Source organism: Macrotis lagotis, chromosome 1, assembly GCF_037893015.1.
Source record: "Macrotis lagotis isolate mMagLag1 chromosome 1, bilby.v1.9.chrom.fasta, whole genome shotgun sequence".
In the NCBI taxonomy this organism is placed as follows: Eukaryota; Metazoa; Chordata; class Mammalia; order Peramelemorphia; family Peramelidae; genus Macrotis; species Macrotis lagotis.
This window is the reverse complement of record NC_133658.1, coordinates 574034842-574059437: the sequence shown is the minus strand read 5'-3', so window position 1 is coordinate 574059437 and position 24596 is coordinate 574034842. Positions and strand designations below refer to the sequence as shown.

Below are 24596 nucleotides of genomic sequence, written 5' to 3'. Positions count from 1 at the left end.
ATCAGCAAAAATAATTTGAAACACACATACAGTGTACCAAACCTGTTAGACCTACTGTATTCTCAGAGAATTGAGGTGGAGATGTCATAATATTTAATTCTTTTTTTAAATTTTTTTATAATATTTAATTCTTAAAAAAGAAACCAAACTTTTCTGCGAACCTTCTAGGTTCCATTTCGTATCACTCTTCCCTTTTACTGCCAAATTATGTGAAAAATTTTTTGTCAACTGTTTTTTTTGTTTGTTTGTTTTTACATCTGATGTCCCTAAATCCTCACCACTCTTTCCCTCTTCAGTTTCCCTCCTATTTCAGTTTGGTTTCTGTTTCCACAACTCTCAAAATTCCACAGACCTCTCAAAAGTCAGTAGTGAATACCTGATTGCCAGATCTGAAGGCTTTTCTCCCTACCCCCCACCCCTCTCCCCCAAGGGCTTTATTTTTCCTTTACTTATCTGTAGCATTTGACACTTTAACCACTGTTGACCTACCTACTGGATTTTTTTTCCCTCTAGAGCTTTAGAAAGACCTTACTTTGGTGGTTCTCCTTTAGTGAGAGACTTCACCAATAGTCCTATTGATTCTAACTCTACAGAATCCTTTGAATCTCTCCTCTCTTCTCCATTCCCATTGTTGTGATCTTTCTTCTAATCTTGAATTCACCCTTAATACCACTGTCTCATTAATTTTCCTTCTTCATGGATCTGTGTGGATCTCTGTTATCTTCTGAATAAAGTCCAGTTTAAACCTAGCATGCAAGACTTTACACCATGGGTCCTGTTCTACTTTTCCAACTTTTATCCATTCCCCTTCATGTACTTCATACTTCATCCATAGGCATATTGCACCGCTTGCTGTCACCTGAACATACCCTACACTTCTTACCTTGATTAATGATATTCTCCATACTTGGAATATCTTTTCTTCTTCTTCTCTAAACAACCACACTTTGCCTTCATGTGAGAGCTCTTTTCATAGATGAGGAAACTGAGGCAAACAAGTTCCTCTCTATCCTTTAAAGTCCACCTCAGAGACTGGACTTCATGTATCTTTCCCTGAGTCATTCAGGCATTAGTGATCTCTTCCGAAGTTTCACATAGTTCTGCATACTTTACTTAACTTTACTCTCTGTTTATTTTGTAATACAATTATTTATGTATGTCTTCCTTGCATATATTGTCAGTTCTATAAGGACAGTGACTTTGTCTTATCTAAAATTGGTACCTTCTCCAGCACTTAGCATGGTACTCTGCACTTGTTATTAGGTATTTTGTTGTTGCTTTTTAATCTAATAGGAGTCAAGGGTACCCTGAAACTAAATTGCAGTTATTGAAACAGGTTCACTGATCACAGAGTCCTTCACTGACCTGTAGTTACCCAAGTGTTTTTCAGAAGATTTATAACTATGCCCATATTCAGGTGTTATTATATTAAACATCTACTGCATGCATAGACTTTGAGAAAAATACAGTATGAGGTACAAAAAAAAAGAGTAAAGCACAGTCCCTGTTCTTTTAGGAACTTACATAAAAATATAGGAATTATCACATTGGGTACCCCTTGACCATTCTCTGACAAGTGGCACAGTCTATTGGAAGCATTAAACTTGGGTTTATCCACAATAAAATAATAAGGCAGTATATAAGCAAGTGATCAAGGTATAGAGACATATAGATTATTGAGAAAAGATAAAAGTAAAGTAATAACCAAAGGATGACTTTCTTACAAGAAGTGAATCTTACTCCAGGCTTCACTTGGATTTTGTCAGATTGTTATATAGTCATCCCTTCTACATCACAGAGGTTAGGAGTGTATCACTCCTGCAATCTGGAAATTCTGTGTAAAATTGTTTGGCCTTCTCTTCACCCCAAAAATGAGGTCTGAATTTTTTCCTTCTCTTTCATGGGATATTTACAGTACTTTATTGTAAAATTTGGGTTGATACATACACACACACACACACACACACACACACACACACGCACACATATGTATATATATACAATTATATGATATGCTATTATATTATACAATCATATTATACAATAATACAATACTTTATGCATTTCTGTACATTTTCTGTGTTATCTGCTGGCCTTTGCTTATGTCTGCAGCTTCAGCAAAACTCTCCCCCAAATTCCCATTTAATTTCTTTTGCTGACCTGCGATATATTGAAATTACAGTTGGGAAAGTCTCAGTGTAGAAAAGATGGCTGTAATGTGTCATCATCTGTACCATTAGTCTGACCTGATAATAGAGACACTTGGATATCTATCTTGTCATCAGTCATTTATGATACAGCTCTTGTAGGAATGCCAGAACCTTTTTTTCAACATTCAGATGAGATAGTTATCTGAGGCACTGAGAGAGCCACACAAGTATATGTCAAAGGGGAGATTCAAACACAGGTCTTCCTGACTCTTGACTCTCTGTACACTACTCCTTGTTGCTGCCTTTCCTTACTCATAGTAAGAGCTTAATAAATGTTTGTATTAAATTGAATGCTAAGATTCACTTTCAAATCCTAAAAAAAAACTTTACAAAATTCTAATTAGCAAAAATATGGTCTGATTTCACACACAAAAAAAACTGATCTGGAAGTGTAAAACTGACTATTTTTTGCTATAATTTTGCATATGAAAGAGTGATTTCTGAATTTGTTTTTATTTTTTATTTTTGTATGCTTTTTATTCCCTACTACAAAGCAAGTTTCCTAAGTTCAAGTAGTTTGATTTTTTTTTGTCTTTGATCATGAAGCTTTTAAAGTTAATTAAATTGAGTTATTTCTGTTCATTTGAATCTTTAATCTTAGTCATCAGGAAAGTGCTTTAATACCTTTTTCTTATTCTTTCCTTGTGCTTTTGGCATATTTCCCCAAATACATACATTTGTTCTTTTCATTCAATCTGTTTTTTTAGCTCCAGATTCATAAAAAAGCAGTAGCATTTATTTCGAGTTTGCTGTAATTACATTTCAGCCATGATCTGCAAACCTGCCTTAGGCAAACAATACGTAAACAGATGATGCTGAAGATCAGAAAGGGACAGATAATTCTGCCCTCTGTGCTTTGTCCATTTGGAGTTGATGTCATTGTGTCCAGAGGGTTAAGAGATTTTTCAGTTTCTTGTCCATTTCTGGATTATGGACATAGTTGGGTTAAACTGAGATTTGAAATGTGACTTTTGGCAGCCACCAACTTACTGTATCTTCTTATATCTCCAAGATGATTTTTCAACTCCTCAAAAAAAGTTGGGTCAGATTGTCAAATTTATAATGAACACAATGGTACTTTACAATAAATTATCATCTCACCTATAACCACAAGTTATCAGTGATCTTTTTTTTTCCTTTCCTGTCTTACTGGGAAAAGAATAAAAAAACAAGAAGTCTTTGATAGTTTTTAAGGACCTTGACTGGTTCTACTTTTTGACTAATTCTACTTTTGCTTATTTCCTAACTTCATTGATCTTACATTCCAGGTTTTTCAGATTTTTTCTCATAAATTTTTTCTTTCACCTTTATATATACCATTTGCTCATTATATCAACTCTGAAATATAGTATTACTATAGAAAATCAGTTCTAAATGGAAACGAATGGAATTTTTAAACTAACTCGATTCAAATTAAATGTACAATATCCTGTTTACTAAAGAATAACAATCTCTTTTCCATTTCTATCCCTTCTGCCTCTTTTCCTCTTGGCAGCTAGCAAAGAGCTTAGCAGTTAGTGTCAGAAGACTTTGGCTCTATTCTCTGCCCCACTGCTTCACTAACTCTGACCATGGCCAAATCACTTAGGCTCCCTGAGCTTTAGTTTCCCTATCTGATAAGTGAGCATAATAATAATACTTATTCTAAGCCCCTACACAGGGCTGTTGTGAGGAACATGCCCTGAAAACCATGTAAATGTGAACTATTATTGTTCTTAGAAACCAGTATCAGATTAATAAGGTTTTGTTTTATGATCTCACTTTTTAAAAAAATCATTGTATTATTAATAGGACTTAGGTATAACATAATGCTTTAAGTACATGGTAGGTACTCAGTAAATATCCTTAGTGTATAAATTCTGGTTTCAGCCTTTTCTGGTTCTCTTTAATGATGAGGTGACCACTACACCTACAGAATGGCATTGCCTCAGCCCTCGCAGATCAATGAAATTATAAAAATGATCTAATCCAGTTACTTAAGGAAGAGTGTTTAAATGAGTTTAAAGCACTATTTTATGAAGGAAACTTTTCTTAGTTTAACATGTCGAATCATAGACTAGAATTCTTAATACAAGAGGCAACTTCATATTGGAATTAGTGAAATTTAAGAACAAAAGGAACCATGACATTACTGGCATTTTTTCCTATTGCATTTTAGGCATTATTCTAGTCCATGACTTAACAAATAAGAAGTCATCTCAGAATTTGTATCGTTGGTCATTGGAAGTTGTCAACAGGGATTTGGTCCCAACTGGAGTCTTAGTTACCAATGGGTAAGTTTGTAGTTTTTAGCAAGGTATTATTTGAACTTCAAATTGTTATCTTTTATTGCATTTGTATATTAAAGTTACTCTAGCTTATCCTCTGCAAAAACACTTATATATTTGTTTGGAGAACAAGGCTAATTTTTCAGGCCTTGTTTTTTTAATATATGAAGTTTTGTATGAAAATAAGAATTGTCACATGACCAGCAAGATGGGCATAGACATTGATTGGTCATGTCGCCAATGAGGAGGACTAGATCTTCACAATCGATCAAACTTTTCTAAAATAGGAATTAGGTACAAGAAATAATAAATCAATTTTATGTCTCCATGGTCTAGGATACCAGGAACCATAACAAGGTAGCAATCCGATAAAATAATAGCACAGAACTAAAATACTCACTTGTCACTTTCTGCCCCACTGCTCATGCTCTAGTAGAGTTACAGAAGCTAACCCACCAGCTTGCAACAGAACTCTTTTCTGTCCTCTCCTCCCAGTGCCACAGAAAACCCAAAGGTAGGAGCTTGTCCTTGGGACTACATTGTGACAGCACACTGTGCTACAATTAATACAACTGGAGAACTGAGAAATAGAGGACATGTGTATGTGTGTGTGTGTGACTGTGTCACATTTTAATAAGGGAAAAAGCCCAACATCCAACTGAAGTGTGTTCTGTCACTCCAGAAGGCAGTCATGGAGGCTGCTAAAACATGAATTTTGCAACGTGGGAAGAAATTGGGATGGCTTTGAAATCCAACCTCTAGAGTCTATCAAAGGGGAAATAGTCAGAAAATGAGCAATAGAGGAAAATAAGGGGGGGAAACCCCTGAAGTTAACAGCAATCTCAGGAGGAAGAAAACCTCAGTTTAAAGCCCTTGAGGAAAGTCCAGAAATCTTTGAATGAATGTTGCTAGGAAAAGGAAAATGAATCAATTCCTGATAATAACAGGAGAAACTGTAGATTCTCAGAGAGTATAGAACCATAGCAGAAGGTTCTTGAATTATTTAAAAGAGAAATTTGAATAGTAAAAGGAGAATTTAAGACTTGCAGCAGAAATAATTGGCAGAATTGGCAAAATAATTGGCAAAATTTTGAATCTAAGGTGGCAAGTCTCACCAAAGTCACAAAAGAGGGAATAACTGAATGGGAAAACAAATGCATAGAAATGAACAACCTGGAAGAGAAAAGCAAAAAGCAAGAGTTAAAAGAAAACATGACCTCCTCACAAGCAGAACAGGAAATATATAACTTAAGGATTATAGATTATCATGACTAAGTCAAAAAATTCAATACTATAATGCAAGAAATATTATGAGAAAACTTCCTAGAACTTCTAAACAGAGAGGGAGAGTGCTAATCAAAAGAATCCACAGATAACTAAAAAAGTCCTATGCTGCAAACTCCAAGACAAATGGTATTGAAATTTAACAATTCCAATAACAAATTCTGCAAGCAACAGAACAAATGCCTTCAAAGAGAAAAGAAAGGAAATTTGAATAATATGACTATTTTGCACACATCACAAACTTTAGGAAGCAGTTAACTTTGTTCCACAAAGCAAAAGAGCTCGAGATACTGTACATGATGTACTCTGCCAACTGAAACTTAACCAGTAATGAAAAGAAATGGATATTCAATTAAAAGGAAGCATCAAGGGGCGGCTAGGTGGTGCAGTGAATAGAGCACCAGGCCTGGAGTCAGGAGTACCTAAGTTCAGATCCGGCCTCAGACACTTAATGATTACCTAGCTGTGTGACCTTGGGCAAGCTATTTAACCCCATTGCCTTGCAAAAAAAAAAAAAAAACTTAGAAAAAAAAAGGAAGCATCAGAGCCTTCCTAGAAATTAGCCAAAACTGATCAGATTATTTGCTTTGCAAATACCCCAGATGACAGATATGCAAGAAAGGCAAACAAATACCATAATGAAGCACAGTGGCAAAACAACAAAAAAACCATTAAGAGATTTCTTTTTAAAAGTGCACAAGGAGATAACAGTGAAAGCAAACAGAAGTGATGATAGAGACATAGAACTGAAATGTCATGGATTAATCACCACCCCAGCCACTAATCAGCAATTTTTTTGAATTATAGAATGAGAGGATATATAAAAGAGAAGAAGAGAGGAAAAAGACTGAAGAAAATATGATGAGGCTTAATCTACATAAACATTAATAGTCAAGAGAAAAGGAAGGAGAGAACCTAAAAGAAAATAAGTGAGGAAGCAATAAAAGGGATTGTAAAGGGGGAGATCTTGTTTCAGTGGTGAAAGGTGATCTCACTGAAGAATATTCTCATGGAGAAAGATAGATATTCTATAAAGGAAGAGGGGGACCTTTGGCAATAATTTGGGTACATGGATATAATATCTAGGAATATGATGCTTAGAGAGATTACTCAGCCTGCCTCAGGACAAGGGGATTCAGAGCTCCTAGAGGCAGCAGCCCTCACGAGTGTACCTAGGGGAGAGTTCATGATAAATTGCCATGGAGATCAAAGGTTAATAATTAACTGCATGATCTGAACTATTTCTACCATTGGGCAATAGCAGCTCTATTACTTGTAGGTATTGGTTTTTCTAAAAGTACACTGGGGAAAAATGTGCATGGAAATTCTTTAAAAGAGGGAATCAAAAATATGTACTGTAGAAAATTTAACTCCCTGAAGAGTACAAAGATTAAAGAATGACTAAATAAGTATAAGAGCCATGAGTCAAAGATTAAAAGAGACAAAAGGGAAGATTACTAATAAAGAAAATAAGGAAAGATCTGCTTTTTTTCATGCTTTTTTTTTAAAGATTAATTAACAAAAACCTAAATAAGAAAATAAGTTGATGGGAAGGAAAGGAAAGGGAATTTTACTTGGCTACTACATTTCTGAAAAAAGAAAAAAGGTGAAGAATAAAATAGCTAAATAAGAGAAGAAAGAAAAAAAGGAACCAATAAATCAAGTGAAACTCCAGAAATGGGGGAAGGTTACAAAAGGAAACAAGGAGTAGTAAGGGTAGAATAGAGTTGCTGGATGCTATTTTATTTACAGAGGAAGTGGAGGGAAAAAAATCCTAATTTGAGGAGGGAACATCTAAATAGTAGAGGCAAAAAGAGGAAAATGCATCTTATAACCTCAAATGATAGATTTTAAAAATTCAATAAAATGAAAAAGTGACAGTTTGGATAAGAAAACACCATAGCAAACATTTAAAAACAGACATAACAATAAAAATGAAAGTTGAATCCAAAAAAGCATAAATTGTACTTATTGTACCATCCTTGGCAAAAGCAAATATTCAGAACTTTAAAAGGGATAAAGAAAGAAACAATTTTATCCTGGAAGGAACTACAGTCAACAAATCAGTATTGCTATTAAATGTATCAGCTCCAATTAACTAAATTCACAAAAGGAAATTACTTGAACCACAAGAAGGCATAGTTTATGATACACTAGAGAGTTTTGCTCTCAGTTTTGGGTGGATTTAAAAAAAGTAAAATAAAGAGAAAACATAAAATTGAATAAATTTCTGGAGAAATAAGAGCTAAAAGACCAAAAGTGTCTTCTAAATAGGTCTGCTGGAGAATATACATATCCTCAATACTGCAGGGAGCTTTCACAAAAATTAACTGTGTGTTAAGGCAACAAAGATAATACTAATGAAATGTAAAATGGGAAAAGTATCCTTTTACAGACCACACACAAAAGTCAGACACTCAAATGGAGACTTAGCAATGAAATCCTAAAGAATAGATCAGAGAACAAATCATACAAACATATGAAAAAAAATGAGAATGATTAAACATACCAAAATTTCTGAGATATAGCTTAAACAATCCTCAGGGGAATAAAATCATAACCCTCCAAAATATATTAACAAAATAGAAAAAGAGAAGTTTAATGAACTGAAAATACATATAAAAATTAGCTAACAAAATTAAAATAAGCATAAGTGGCTATTTTAAAAATTAGAAGAAAAATAGAATTGGAAACAAAAAACCCTTCAGAAATGATAAAACTGAAAGCTAGTTTTTTGAAAACCCTAATAAAATTGATAAAACTTAAGCCAATTTGATTAAAGATGAGAAAATTAAATCAACAGAATAGTAAATGAACAGAATAGTAAAAGCAGGAAAAAAATGAAAAGCATAACACAACTAGTATGCACAATGAAATGCTAAAAAAACTGAAATTGCACAATACAAATTGAGAAATTTCTTCAAAAAGTAAAATATACAACCTAAGATAAGACTGAAAAGAGAAAAAAAATCTACTCTGAGGAAAGAAAAATAAGAGCTGACTGTAAAGGAGCTGCAGAAGAAAACATTTCCTGATCCTGGTGGAGTCACAGCAGAATTCTATCAAATGAGCAAAGGACTAGTAGGAATTTTTCAGATGTCAACGAATAGAACCTAGTCTCTTTGAGTCCATTCCTACAATTAATTGTCAGTGTCCAGAGAATGTATAACAAGGAGATGGGCTAAGATGACTTTCATGGATGGAATTTTTGGTAGGGCATATGTAAGGAGAATGTGTATGTCATATTGGGGGAATATGTGTCATGGACTAAAAAAAGGAAAAGGGGGAAATTGAGGACAAATGCAACACTTCAGTGATTAATAAGGCCTATCACAGTTTCACACCTTGTTTTTCAAATCAGTGCTGATGTTGAAAGTGAGAGTCAAAGGTCTGTAGCAGTAATTACCTATGAAGTGATAAGAAGGATATAAATGTTTTTAGAAGTTAAATTACAGACAGTGAACTCGTTTATGTATAAAAGATTGGCCACTCATTAGGCTTTCACATTTCTGAAATTATTATTTGGCATAATGTTTCAATAAGTTTGGCTATCCTTAGTTTAAATATTTCAAAAAGAAGGAAAGAAGAGAAAAATGAGAAAAAAAGAAAGAACTGAAGAAAAGGGGAAACTACCAAATTTTTCTGTATTGACTGATTTATTGATTTACTGACACAAGCCAATCTGTTTTGTCTTGAAACTCCATTTCTGCTGACTTAGTTATATATATATATATATATATATATATATATATATATATATATATATATATTTTAGGTTTTTGCAAGGCAAATGGGGTTAAGTGGCTTGCCCAAGGCCACACAGCTAGGTAATTATTAAGTGTCTGAGACTGGATTTGAACCCAGGTACTCCTGACTCCAGGGCCGGTGCTTTATCCACTGCGCCACCTAGTCACCCCTCTTGTAATATATTTTTAAAATTTCTACACCTTGGTTTATCTTTCATATATAGAAAGAACTAAGATAATATGGTGCTCCATCTTCCTTTCCAGTACAAAGAAGCAACCTTTATATCATTCCTTTGCCCTGGAATGAGTTCAGTAAATAACCCTTTTGCAGACTTAAAGAACGCTGATATTTTCTGATCGTTTTCTTGGGATTTGAATGTCAATAATAAGTTTGCTTTTTAGTTGCAAATTACCCCGTTTTTCTATTCAATTTATGTCTAAGTTTTATAGGATCATAGCTTTTGAGCTAGAAGTTACCTTAAAAATAATCTAATCCTTCTCCTTTCATTTTCTAAATGAAGAAACTGAGACTAAGACTCAAATACACTTAGTGGCTTTTCCTGGGCCACAAAACAAATGACAGAAATGACCATAATTTGAATACTGGTTCTTTTATTCCAAATTCAGTTCCTTTGCACCCCTATTTTCCTCATACTAGATCTATTTTTTTCTCCTTACTCAGCTGTATAAGTAAACATAGGTCATCTATATTTGATTTTCTATTCTTTGTCATCTCTGTTTTATTAATATAATTTCCATTTTAATAGGTACACATACATAATGACATGGAGACACATCTTCTCTTTGTGATCTGTCCATTGTGCATTCCCAAAGGGATACCTGGGAGCTTGTCACATTCCACATAGGGTGACCATAGAGGCTCCTGGATGTTCTCAGCAGCATAATATGAATTGCCCATCTTGCAGCTCTGCTGCAGAATCCCTTAGCTTACATTCTCAAATACTAGGATATCTCCAAGAAGCTGTGAAAATACTCCATAGCCAAAATTCTGGGCATAATTACTGGATGAATCTTCTTCTGAGTCAACATTCGGGAGTAGTAGTAGTAGTAGTAGTAATAGTAATTATTAACACTTATATAATACTAATCATGTCTCAGGAACTAAGTTAAGCTCTCATTTGATCCTCACAACAGTCCTAGGAGATAGGTACTATTTTTAGACTCATTTTACACATGATGAAACAGAGGCAAATAGAGATTAAGTTACTCGCCCAGGGTCATACAACCTAGTAACTATCCATGATTGGATTTGAACTCAAGTCTTCCTGACTCCAAGTCCAGGGCACTTTATCTTCTGCACCACCTAGCAGCCCAACAATAGGAAAATATTAGGATGCTTGTCAGTAATCCTCTTTTCTTTGGCTCAAGCTCTTGGACCCACAGAAGTCTAGTAGGTCTGCATTTCTCAAATTTTATTCTAGCTTCTTTAGATGTGTTTGGTTTAAATCATAGTGCCAAAATGTTGGTTACTTATTGAACTAATTTATATCATTGAATGTGCTACATAATGACTTGAATATTTATGGGCAGCCCAGCAAAATCATGTTGAGGGAGAGGGTGGGCAAAATATTAAAGGGTTTTTTTTTGAACTTTGATTTTTCCAACTTTGATTCTAGACAAATAGATAAAATCAGTAGATTATAAAGAGACAAGTGTTCATAATCAAGATGCTGCTGATGAAATAAAATATGAACCTAGTTCAAATATTAAATTCTAGAAGAAATGCAACTTAGATAATAATAGTGATCTCCTGTGTATTTTCTTTATGAGATCCTAGTTTGCACTGTGTTTTATGATACTAATATCTTAAAATAATTTCATGACTCTTGAAAATGTATGAAATGTATGAAAATTTAAAATTTAAAATTTAAATTCTTGAAATGGTACTATAATGGTACTACAATTGTGAACAATCTATTGGAGCCAAGCTGTCTAGCACAAAAATTATTTCCAGTGCTAAAAAGAACACTTGGCAGTTGGGTGTTTCCTTCATTCTTGAAGAGAACCAAAAATGACGTCACTATGTTGGGGTCAAGTTACAGTTTATTTGACTGATTGTGACTGATTAGACCAATATAAGCTTGGACTGCTCTACCACAGGTTGGGCTCAAATAGTCCAATGTGAACATTTGAATGGAGATGTCTCTAAATTTGAACATATCACATTTCTTTTGAGCTACTGCAGTTTTACTTTGCTCATAGAAAACAGCATCTTCTTTGATAAAGGCATATCATGCTCAGTGTTGCTTTGCCAGCATCTACCATATAATGTAATCAGTTCCAAAGCTCTTCAGAGAGACCTTGCGAGTGACCTTGCATTGCTTCTTCTGACCACCTTATGAGCATCTTCTTTGAATAAGTTCTCTATAAAATAGTGTTTTAGTAAGTGTATATTTGACATTCAAACTACATGACCAGGCCATTGTAGTTGCACTCTCTGTAGTAATGTTGTATGCTTGGCAGTTTAGCTTAAGAAAAGACCTCAGTGTCTGGTACCTTCTCCTGCCAGATGATCTTCAGAATCTTCCTAAGACATTTCAAATGGAAGCTATTTAGTTTTCTGACATGTAGCTGATAGACTAGGTTTCACAGGCATACAAGAATGATGTTAACACAGCTGTTCTGAAAATCTTCAGTTTGGAAAGCAACCTAAAACCTCTTTTCTCCCATGCTTTCCTTTTGAGCTTCCCATATACCCCATAGGGTTTACCAGCAGGATAGTTCTTCCAACCTCTAAGAAGGTATCATTTTTATGTTGCCCAGAAAGCTATTTATAGACCAAAGAAATATGGTGCATCTCAACTACTTCGTGTTGAGGGAACCACATTGATCAGTGATGAGGACTTGTTCCTGACCCCACCATCATCTCTTAGAATTCTGAATTTTTTTTAAGACAGAAACCTTTCTTGATCCTACAAGTTGTGAGTTCTCTCCCCTATTACATTTCATTGTCTTTGTATGTATTTTGCATTTTCTTTTTTGTAGTCATCTTGTTTTTTCTTAGTAATCAGTAAACTGAGGTTAGGCACTGTTTCATTCCTGGTCCTTATAATCCAGTGCCTAACAGTGCCTGCTATATAATGTTTTGTTCTTCCTTCTTGAAGAAGACCATGACATCAAGAAGGTGATGCCATGACAAACATATGAATTGGATTTGAGTGAAGGGGGCTGTGCTAAGTCACCAGCCTCACTCTCCTTCAGAACTATCTGGATCCAGTGATCAGATATGAATCAGGATGACTTGAGATGACCCTGGGTGTGGACCAATCAGTGTTAAATAACTTGCACAAGGTCACATAGCTAGTAAGTGTCAGAGGCTGGATTCAAACTCCTACCCTCCTGATTCCAAGGCCAATGCTGTATTCACTGCGCCATCTAGTTGCCCCAGCTTGCTATAAAGTAGGTACTCAAAAAAGTTCTTGGGGCAGCTAGGTGGCACAGTGGATAGAGCACTGGCCCTGGAGTCAGGAGGATCTGAGTTCAAATCCAGCCTCAGACACTTAATAATTACCTAGCTGTGTGGCTTTGGACAAGCCACTTAACCCCATTGCCTTGCAAAACAACAACAACAACAAAACCTAAAAAAAAGTTCTTATTGAATTGAATGGCATTGAATTGTGATTCATTGTGATATCATGATATTATTTGATTTGTTTAGATTGAGATTTAAATATATTTGAAAATGTGTATTTTAATCATCCCTATGTTATTTGGTGCTTTTTGTAATAAGGTTTAAAAGACATTCTAAAAAGAGTTTGTTGTGGCAATTCTTCCTGTTTTATTTGAAATGAAAGGTTTCATTCTTGTTATGCTTTTGAATATTTGTACTTATTGATGTACTTATTATTTTTAAATGAATGTGTAAATGGTAAACAATTATGGGATGTGTGTTATCAGTAAAATAAATACAGATTTTTTCTATTAAAAATCTAAAATTTTCACTTTTTTGTTATTATTTTTAACAGGGATTATGACCGAGAACAATTTGCTGATAACCAAATCCCCCTGTTGGTAATAGGAACCAAACTGGACCAAATTCATGAAGCTAAACGCAATGAAGTTCTAACTAGAATTGCTTTCTTGGCTGAAGATTTCAATGCAGAAGAGATTAATTTGGTGGGTAATAATAATAGTTATAGCAAACATTTATATAGTGTTTACTAAGTATAGTCAGACACTGTGCTATAGGTTTTATAATTCCTCCCAAATGGCAACATCCCTGGGAGGTAGGTACTATTATTATAACCATCTTATAAATGAGAAAGCTGAGGCCAACAGAGTTTAATTGACTTGCTCAGCTTCAAACACAGCTAGTAAGTGTTCGAATCAGGATTGGAACTGACCCGAGGCCTAACCCACTACCCACTGTGCCTCCTGACCACAAACAGCCTGGGTATTTCATCAGCAGATGCTTGTATTATTAGAAAAGCCTATCTTCATTGAGTTAAGGGACCCTGAGATATTATAGGTCATTTCATATAATGGATACTTAAATGTGCTCTAGCAGCTAGGTGGCACAATGGATACAGCACTGGTCTTGGATTCAGAAAGATGGGAGTTCGATTCCAACCTGAGACACTTGCCACTTACTAGCTATGTGACCTTGGACAAGTCATTTAATCCTGATTGTCTCACATCTAGGGCCATCTCCAGTCATCCTGATTCCTGTCTGGCCACTGGACCCAGATGGTTCTGGAAGAGAAAGTGAGGTTGGTGACTTAGCATAGCAGCCCCTCACTCAAATCCACATTCATGTGCTTGTCATGGCATCACCTCCCTGATGTCATGGTCTTCTTCGAAAATGAAGGATAAATGTCATTTTAACTTTAAAAATTCTCAGACAGATCAGTGACTTTGTCAGTTTAGATTCTGTCTTCAGTGATACAGATCACAGTGTGTTCCTTCCTAATCATTCAGTCCAATTCTTTTCCATGACCTCTCCTAAGTCCATCACAGAGGGTCTGCCCAAATACTGGAGGACTTCCTTGATTTCTCCTAACCTTGGCAGTATACCAGGAGAGTATTCTGATTGTCTGCCTCTCTTCCCTTCCCTTTGTTTCATGTCCAGTCCATATTTTCTCGAGTATTCTGTCTGCCTCTCTTCCCTTCCCTTTGTTTCATGTCCAGTCCATATTTTCTTCTATTATAATTTCCCTAATAGCATATTCTATCCCTTGAAGTTTCTTTCTAACTTTTCCTTTCTGTTTGATGCAGAATATTACATGAAGCTTAAATTAGTGTCTGATCTACCTCTCTCACTTTACAAATGAGGAAACTGAGACCCAGTTATTGGTAGAGACATGGCTATATTCTAGGTTTAGTTGAGAGTTTCGTGGCTATTGTTCTTTTCTCAATAACCTATATGTTTTGACCTTTTGATCACTTAAAAGTATATGTCATTTATCTGAACAAGTTCTCTCTGTGACAATTTATTAGACACTGCCTATTTTTGGCACCTAGTCTGGTAGTAAGCACTTAAGAAGCACTTATTCTCTCAAATATACCTGATATAAAGTTATCTTTCACAGATTCTGACACTGTGCATTTTGATAATTTACTTGTACATGATGAACATGATTGGTTTATACTGTTATGAAGAGGAAAAACAAAAGCTAAGTTTGAATGGGGGATGATGAAATGGACAATATCATTATTTCTGTGCCTCAGTTGCTCCTTTCTTAAGTGAGTCAATTAATTATGTCTGCTTCAAAATCTACAGTGAAGGGCAGTCAGGCATATGAAGGAATTGAATCTATCCTAATCACTTAAATTCCTCTATAAACATTGGAATGCTTACATAGGCTTTGAGGACTGAATATCACACAGTGGGATTACTAGATAAGCTGAAAGTTATTAGTTCTTTCCATACTGCAATATACTGCAGATTACTAAACCCCATTCTGAGCCAGTTAGCACAGTTAGGGCTTATTGCTAACAATACCATATGATAGTATTCCCTTGTAGGTCAAGCTGTGTCAAATGGGGAAGAATGCACATAGGCTACTCCGTAACCTTGGTCAACATTTCTGTTGCAGATGCATTGTAAGGGTTATAGATATAAATGATAATGGCAGCTCTTTGCAAATCATTTACCTCCAGTTCATGCCCCTCTACAAGTGGGCGAATAGTTTCTACCCTTTATCAGGATCCTAACACCAGATCACCTTCCCCTTAGTCCATTCTCTTGAATTGTTTACATTCTGTTTTGCAGTGGAATGTGGGCTCTTCACTTTAATAATAACAGTACCTTAAGGCAAAGCTGACTTCTTAGTCTCCATATCTCCTTCATTTGTTACCAGAGAGAATTTAGTAGAAATGCCTGGAGAATCAGCACTGGACTTTGAAATATTGAAGGGCAGCTCCAATGAAGAGTACACCATGTCCTGGTACTAGCAGTTCTGAGATTACTCAATTTTTACAGTGCCCAGAAGAAAAATGGACTAAATTGAAATCAGAATTTATTTTATTCCATTTTGATTTCAATCAAAAATTTTTTTGTGTTAACAGTGTCTATAGGTTTCCCTGATTAGTCTAGAGTATGTCATTCATCATCCTCTAACAAGAATGGGACTAGTTTAACATATTTTTAGGATCTGGAAAACATCTGATAGAGTTTGAGTACCTCCAAAGAGTTCACTCTTTTGATAAATAACTTTGGATTTTTGACAGTGACCAGCCTATGAAGCTGACTAATAATAATTAAAAATAGGAAAGAGCACTGAGGACCAGGGAAATGAAATTGAGAGAAGTTAACACCAAAAAAACCCCACCCTAATTAGAAATAATAGTCACAGAAATTGGAGTGCAATGAGCAAGTTTATTCACCAAAAAGAGGACAGTCTAGCCATTTGAATGCCATTATATTTTTGTTGATCACAAATTTATTGAGTGATGATTCTTCTTAAATCTAGCCAAAAAAAAAAGTCTGGCAATACAATTATATAGTTTAAACAAAAATGTATTATAGTACATCATTCAAAGCATTGTTTATATAATGAACAATGGAAGAGATCAGAGTACAGTTTGTACATGAATATCTAATCAAAGTATGTGAAATACTTCCTTCGGTAATCAAAGATTTATAATTTCCTCTGTGAGCATTCAATGTCTCCCTGCCTCAAGGCATAGCTTAATGAATTATTGTAGCTAAAAAAAATAATTACATGGTAACAAATCCCCGGATGAACTTTCTCAAACTTAACCACATTATCCATTGATCTCACCTATTCTTGGGGCAACAAACATAGCATATTTTAAGGTTCAAACTTGTAAAACTCATTCAATTAAAGTATCTGATAGAATTTATATTCTCATGATATGACTCTCAAGAATACTGAAATAATCTAGAATAATTCCAAAGGACCTAGGATTAAAAAAAAAAATCCGGCCTCCAGAGAAAGAACTGATAGAGTCTGAATGCATATTGAAGCATAATTTTTTCACTTTCTTTCTCTTGCCTTTTTTTTTTGCAATATGACTGATATGGAAATGTGTTTACAAGATTTAACATGTATAATTGGTATCACATTTTTTACCTTCTCAGTGTGTTGGGGAAAGGGTCAAAAGGAGGGAGATAATTCAGAACTCAAAAAAAATTTCAAATAAATGTTCAAAATAAATCAATAAAATTTAAAGAAAACAATGAAAAACTTCCTCTTGTCCCACACCTCTCCCTTTCTCACTTCACATATTTTGTGTGCTCATAAAAATGGGGCTTATTCTTGAAGCCACTACAATTGTTAGCATCTCTCTCTCTTGCAAGGTGTGGGAAATGGGAATTTAAACACTTTGATATGTACATCCAAGAAGAGTAGACATAACCTTTATCTTTTCATGTCACTGTCAGGACCTCCTGTTTGATCCCTTTCCACAGGACCCTCTTCATTTTTGCCACCTGTCAATAATAGTTCTCTTAAACCATCCTCCTTGTTTCAGGCTTTTTTTTCTCCTATAGTAGGGAAGAAAAGAGATTTATACAGATAATTAAAATACACAGTGTAATGTGAAAGAACAATAAATGAAATCTAAAGTGTTTTTTTTTTCAGAAGAGAAAGTGATTACTCCCATTTGTGGAAAGATTTCATGGAGGAAATGTCATGAGAGCTAGATCTTGAAGGATGGGCAGGGTCATAGAGTCATAGAGAGGAAGAAGTTTTATTCTAGGTAGGGGGAATAGTACAAGCAAAGGAACTATGATGTGGCCCGGTTTGGTGGAACCATAAGGTACATGAATGAGTGTAGAGGGAAATGAGATTAGAAAGGTAGATTGGGGCAGGCTCATTTGATTTACATAGTACTGAATGACTAAAAATTCTGCCCATGTACCCCACTTCCAGATAGGTGATGATTCTATAGAGACTTAACTTCTATATATGTTCATGCTGCTTATATCCAACAGGTAAATATTTTTTAAAAAACAAAAAAAATAGTAATTTTATTTTTTTCAATTATCAAGCATTTTTCCCTTTTCTCTCCCCACTCTACTGAAAAGACAAAAGAAAAACAAAACTATTATAAAAAGTATGCATACTCAAGCAGGCTTTTGGCCTCATTCTGCATATTTACTCTAGTATCTCTGGTATCATAATCAATCATTGCAATGGTTATGTTCTTTAAATCATTCATAGTTGTTCCTTTTTACACTGCTGTTGGTAAATAAATTGGACTTTTAATTCTATTCACTTTGCTCTTCATCAGTTCATACAAGTCTTCCCAGGTTTTCTTGAAACCATCGCTATAATTTCTTACAGCACAATAGTATTCTATCACAATTACATACCATAATTTAGTCAGTCATTTCCCAATTAAACGAGACCCCCTTAATTTCTAGTTCTTTGCCACTGCAAACAAAGCTGCTATAAAAGTTTTTGTACATTTAGGTATTTTTTTCTTTGTTTGTTTTCTCTGGAGCATAAACTTAGTAGTGGTTTAGCTGAACCTAATTCCTGAAATAATGTCCAGTTTTCTCAGTTTTTTTTTTTGTCAAATAAAAAGTCACATAGGTTCGAACTACTTTTGAGAAATTGATATTTCTCTAATTATTTAGATCTATCTTAATTTCTATAAACAGTATTCTATAGTTTTATTTATAGAGTACTTATTAGGTATCTCAGAAAATAGATAAATTGATAAAATAGATAAAAATATTTAATACACCAAGAGGGAATTTCTTAACCAACTGCCTTCAGCCTTTTCTTTTTCTTTCTTTTTTAACAAGTACATCTTCTCTGGGACCCTGTATCCGCTATACCATGAGTCCTAAGCATGGCATTTTGAGTCTCTGGAGGTAGTAATTATGTTTGTGTCTAATATTACATTTGACCCAAGAGTTTGAAATGATTTTTCATGTCACATTTGGTTATGAGTGAATGTTCTGGGAAGATTAGCACATTAGAATTGAAGACTTCTTTTTTAGTGATGATTCTATTTCTAATTCCCAATGTGGCCTTAAATTAATTAGGTTCTTAGTGCCTTCAACATTCTCTGTGTCTCTATCAAATGGTAGGTATTTTAATGAATGCTTGTGGACTGATTGATTCTTCATTCATAAAGTGTTAACATTATAAACCTATCTCTCTGTGTTATTTTCTGAATCAACTGATTCAAAGTAGACCATAGAAATGATTGATTGTTCACCAAAAAATAGGCAACTCTACCTTTCTCTTAGACTTTTTATAATTCATTGCTTTCTCAGTTATCAGTTGCAATTTGAAAACCACCTATAGAAACTATTTAGTTCTCTATAGATTAATAATAATATAACTAATAAAGTGCTTTGTTGAAAAATATATATTCCTGCTCATCATAGATTTTTCTTTCCTTTTCAAGGACTGCACAAATCCCCGCTACTTTGCTGCAGGATCTTCCAATGCTGTCAAGCTGAGCAGATTTTTTGATAAGGTAAATGCTCACTTGTGCTTTCTTTTCTAATATAACTAGGATCCTGTGTATTATGATAGTTAAGGACCTAGTTCTCAGTGTCCCTTTCTTCCTTCAGGCTGAACTTAGCCACCTAGGGAACATCTAATGTGTCCTTATCTGTTGGGTTAATTCCTTACTGCTTGCTGAAGGATTTGTACCATCAGCAACATCACTTTATCCACAAAGGATAACTAATGACTACCAGAGTTTAAATTTTTCATTTTTGTCATTTTAAGGCAATGGATCACACGTCTGACTTTAAATAGGGTTTATTTTTCCAACTTTGTATACACATTTCTAAAAAAAAGCTACTTACCTGATGCTAATACAAGTCCAAAGAATTGTTTGATTTGCTAGGCTAATTCTAAATACTTATTAATCCCAGACATACATGTAATTTCTAAAGTTGTTGCTCCACTTGAAGTTGACCTCCTGATAATTCCCTTTCAAAGCCTTTTGAATTCCAGCTATTGACCTATTCTTGGAGTGCTGAAATGGGATTAAAATGTAGGATGACTCAGCATGCTCACAAATGAGGGCACTGTTTGTCTTTGCCTTGGCAAAGTCACGTATCTGTAGTCCTGCTCAAATCAGTACTGTAAACTCTGTGTTCATATTGCATAGTAAAAAAAACAAAACAAAACTGGAAAGCAGAAAGAATTCTTTACTTCCCAGAACTGACATCTTCCTTTCAGCCTTGGGACCTTTCTTTTACCAAGACTTCTCTTGTCCTCACAAGTGAAAGAGGTTTTCCTTCATCAAACTTTAATGGGACATTTTATTTGGATCTCTTCTTTGGTCATGGTCTCCTGCTTATTTGTGTTCATGTCTTATCTCTGTATCAGATTATAAACTGCTGGAGTGCAGGGACTGCCTTTTTTCATATTCATGTCTTCAGTTCCTAGCTCTCAGACTGTACTTATTAAATGTTCCTTAAATTATTTTTTACCTTTTCTCACCATAGTACCCACTTCTCTACCCCAACCTGTTCAAACTGTTCTGCTGGCAGGCCCAGCAGAGCCTGGGTTGTCTTTTATTTGGTAGCAATTCATGGGAGAAGTGGGGGAGAGAAAAAGAAGTGGAATACTGGGTAGGAGAGTCAAGACTAGTAATCTCTCCTTCCCTATAAGTTTCTTTTCTTGGGATGCCCTTTTGCCCTTGTATCTCCAGTACCTTATATGTCTTGCACATATCCAACATTTTATCTGTAGCTTTTGGATTAGATCGGATTGGTTTTTGGCTTGGTTTGGAAGTTTCTAGGAAAAGAAGGTGAGCAAGAATTGACATTTATAGGATTAGAATAACAACCAGATGATCAGTGAAAATCATCATATATTTGAGTGAGGCAGACACAGACACAAATGCACATAGAAATACATACACAAGCACACATAGACATACACACACATACACAAACATGTTTTCTGCAGAGAGATTTCTGGAAAAGGAGTATTCTATTGTCTTCTCGCCCCCCCCCCCCGCATGATCAGAAGGAATTACCTGTGTCCTAACGGATATAATTCTAGATTCTGTGCTCTCTAGCACATAAGAAAAATAAGACTGAAAAAGCCTGAGCTTCAAGGCTTTCTTTACCCCAGAAAATTTAGGGTTTGGTATTAGATTAGCAAATATCTTTGCTTTTGTACTTAAGAATTGTCATATGGATCAGATCCTTGGGTGATCTCACCTAGTACTTATTAGTAAAACATTATGAACAAAAGAACTAGATATATTTTAAGTAATATTGTCATGTGATAGCAAAATACAGTTCAGGAAGAAATGACTTATTCCCAGAGCATTTGGAAACAGAACTAAAAGTAGGAAAACAAGAGGTACAAAATAGAGTAGATCTGCTAGAATTCCTATTTATTTTCATTGACATCTTTCATAGATTACTAATGTAGCACCACTAATGAGGTACCACACATGTAGTACATAGTACCCAGTATGCCTGGAGAAAACTGGTAATTATGCTTAAAAGATATAGGAAAGAATGGCTAGACTTGACCAAGTATACCCAGAAAATATTTGTGTTCTAGGGTATACTTTAACCCTCAAGTTATTAAAAGAAGAATTCTCAAGGTGTCTTTAAAAAAGAGTGATTGCAAAAGAATGAGAAAAATCACAAATATTAGTTTTACACATAAAGACAGCCAAGAAGATAATTGTAACTATGGAATATGAACTCATATTGCTTGCTTTCTCATCTCTATAAAATCTTTGAGAGCAAAATATTCCCATATTAAAGGAATTCTTGATGAGTGCCATGAGAAAGGAACAGGCAGGATTTAGAAGATGCTTTTCTGTAGATTTTCATATCAATATAACCATACAACTGTAAGTTGTGTTAAGTTCTCATTTTGTTTGCTAATTTGAAAAAAGCACTTGACTTTGAATAACTTTGACAGTTCTCCTCAGTTACGGTCCCTCTCTCTCTCTCTCACACACACACACACACACACACACACACACACCTCAGAATCATAGAAAAATCCATGACTGATGGGACCACAAAGGTAGCTTTGCTCAGCAGTCTGATGAGCACTTAAATCAAAGAAGGTATTCAAACAAGCTGATCAATGTATGTTCAACAGAGATGTCATCTGGTGTCATGGCAAATGTTCTTCATAAAGTCCAAATGAAAGAAAGTTTTACTTTCGTTAGTGAAGTTTCCACATGTCCCTTTTTTGTCTTGATAGAGCACTATAAAACTGCCTTAGAGAAATCCATAACAATGTACGATTAATCACTCCCATATTCCTCTCTAGAGAGACAAAAAATGGATGAAAAACTCATGTAGTTGGACAGGTAGCCTATTGACTTAGCCCTTAAATATGCTTGGATAAATGCTGCCAGTGGATAAGGCTTTGGGCCAAGGATGGAGTTGGAAGGGGCTCTCGGGATGGATTGTATTTGGGAAATTGCATAGAGGTCTCAAATTGATCTCTACTGAGAAACTATTGAATTACCATTGAATGAATGAAACCAGTGAATAACATTATTCTCAGAGTAATGCTGTTCACTGATGAATTATCATCTCAGAAGAATTAAAAAGAGAGCTGGAAATAGAAAGATGCATGACAGACATATTACCAGCAGTGTTTGCTTGAGAAGTTGCATAAGGGTGTTACTTTTAGCCCTGGAAAAGAAGTGGGCTGATCATAAAGCAAAGACGAAGTCCAGGTGGTAGATACATTGACATCCTTGAGTCACTGAAGGAACAAGTAGGACTTATGGGGAAACATACACATAATCAAAAGGGAAGAGAGTGGCGTGTGCTCCTTACCACCATGTAGACAGTACCCACACAGTTCCATGTAAGGAAAAGTATAGAATTTCTGCCCTTAGATTTTGAACGTAAATTTTCCCAGAAGGATTTTTATTAAGTTGTTATTCCCATGGAGACACATTTGCTCCCTACCTGTGCCCTCTTGTTACAGTGAAATTTATCCTAGCTCCAGCCCCTGCAACAGCAAAGATTGATATTAATTATTTTTCAGATGTTCTCCATCATATAATAAGATAATACTAACATTTTAACTGCTATTTTCAGTTGTGTTTTCACTAATTGCTTTACATAACTCCATTCATTCTCTTAAAGACCTTCTTTGTGACTAAGAATAAGGACATGCAGTTGTTAATGAAATATTTGAATTAAGGGTTCAATCTATGGTAATGAAAAAGAGCATAGCTAACTATACAAATGGAGATCAAATTCACAACCTTGACCTGATTAGCTCTGTGCTCTAAATGAACAGGAAACAGATTTTGTTGTAAATTGTATGAAGCCTCTTAATTATAGATTAATTAAGGTCTATTAATTGTGGATAAGCTTTTCAGTCCCCTGGGTAGCTATCACTGTTAACCACATTTTCCAGATATGTGTTTTTTTGCATTTGCTAAATTCTTCTTTCTATTTCTAATAGGTTATAGAGAAAAGATACTTTATTCGAGATGGTAACCAGGTCAGTGACCATCTTTTTCTTTCAGAAAAACAAAGCCTATAGCTAGAGTTTAGGTGCCAAGTTTTGCCTTTTATGAGGTACATTGGCTCTAGAAATGTTTTCCTGATCTTAGGTATTAAATGATAAAGACCATAATGATTCTCAGTAGATTGGTATCATTACACCTAACCCTTACATTTGGAATAGTTTGATTTCTAAAACTCTTTAGGGAAATTAAAAAAATATGAAGTGACAGAGATTCCTCTTGACCAAAAGGAACCACATGTCCTGTTTTCTTCTATTCCTGTCATTAAATAACAGATTATTGTAATGGAAACAATACATTTTAAACTCATATATTAAGTATCTGATGTTCAATCTTCGCATTGAATTTCTCCTTTTTTAATTTAGGTTATACTACTGTTTAAGGAGTTTACCTTTACCTGTTTGGTACCTATACTTGGGCAGCGTTTTTACCCTACCTTATTCTTACAGTTTGAATTTCTTAGAAAACTCTTTCCTAAAAACTAATTCCACAATATAAATGTGTGATCTCACTGGGTTGTTTCACTAGAGAAAATGAGAAATAAGAGAGAAAGACAGACATGTTATTAGGGATAGGGATGTGCTACATCTGCTTTAAACATAACTTTTTCCTCTTCCTACCCTATAGATGCCTGGTTTTCCTGACCGAAAAAGATTTGGTGGAGGACTTCTAAAGAATCTTCATTATGACTAAATATATTCATCCTTGTAAAGGATGAACCGGAAAAAATAGATTATCTCTTCTTGATGGACTCCAGGGGCAATGTATTGGCTGGAATGTCTAGCCTTTTCTGCATCTCTTAAAAATTCTGTTCTTCATACTCCCCCCAACTAATGGAAAAATAAATGCATATGATAATATGGACCATTTGTGAGTATGGAGTCCTTTCTTCCTTCTCTGTGCTTGGCTTCTGTGGTTAATATAATGGAAATGGAATATGCTATCAAGTTTAAGCACCAAACAGCAATTTAGGAAGGCATTAAAAATTTACTCTTGGGGGCGGCTAGGTGGTGCAGTGGATAGAGCGCCAGCCCTGGAGTCAGGAGTACCTGAATTCCAATTCGGCCTCAGACACTTAATAATTACCTAGCTGTGTGTCCTTGGGCGAGCCACTTAACCCCAATGCCTTGCAAAAAAACCCCAAAAAAACCTAAAAA

The 24596-nt window shown here is 35.0% G+C and overlaps 1 protein-coding gene across 3 annotated transcripts in view; it reads left to right on the top strand.

Moving 5' to 3' along the window:
- RABL3 (RAB, member of RAS oncogene family like 3) overlaps positions 1-24303 on the top strand; it is a 62245-nt gene extending 37942 nt beyond the window's left edge. For 2 of the 3 annotated variants that reach the window (XM_074214604.1, XM_074214605.1), the window contains 5 exons: positions 4369-4483; positions 13494-13644; positions 19357-19428; positions 23376-23414; positions 24067-24303. In XM_074214604.1, coding sequence (XP_074070705.1) covers positions 4369-4483; positions 13494-13644; positions 19357-19428; positions 23376-23414; positions 24067-24132 — 443 coding nt within the window. In that variant the 3' untranslated portion in view covers positions 24133-24303. Of the gene's footprint in view, positions 1-4368; positions 4484-13493; positions 13645-14169; positions 14238-19356; positions 19429-23375; positions 23415-24066 lie in introns of those variants that run through there. The other variant, XM_074214606.1, reaches the window with a different exon arrangement.
- Positions 24304-24596: the final 293 nt, after the last annotated feature.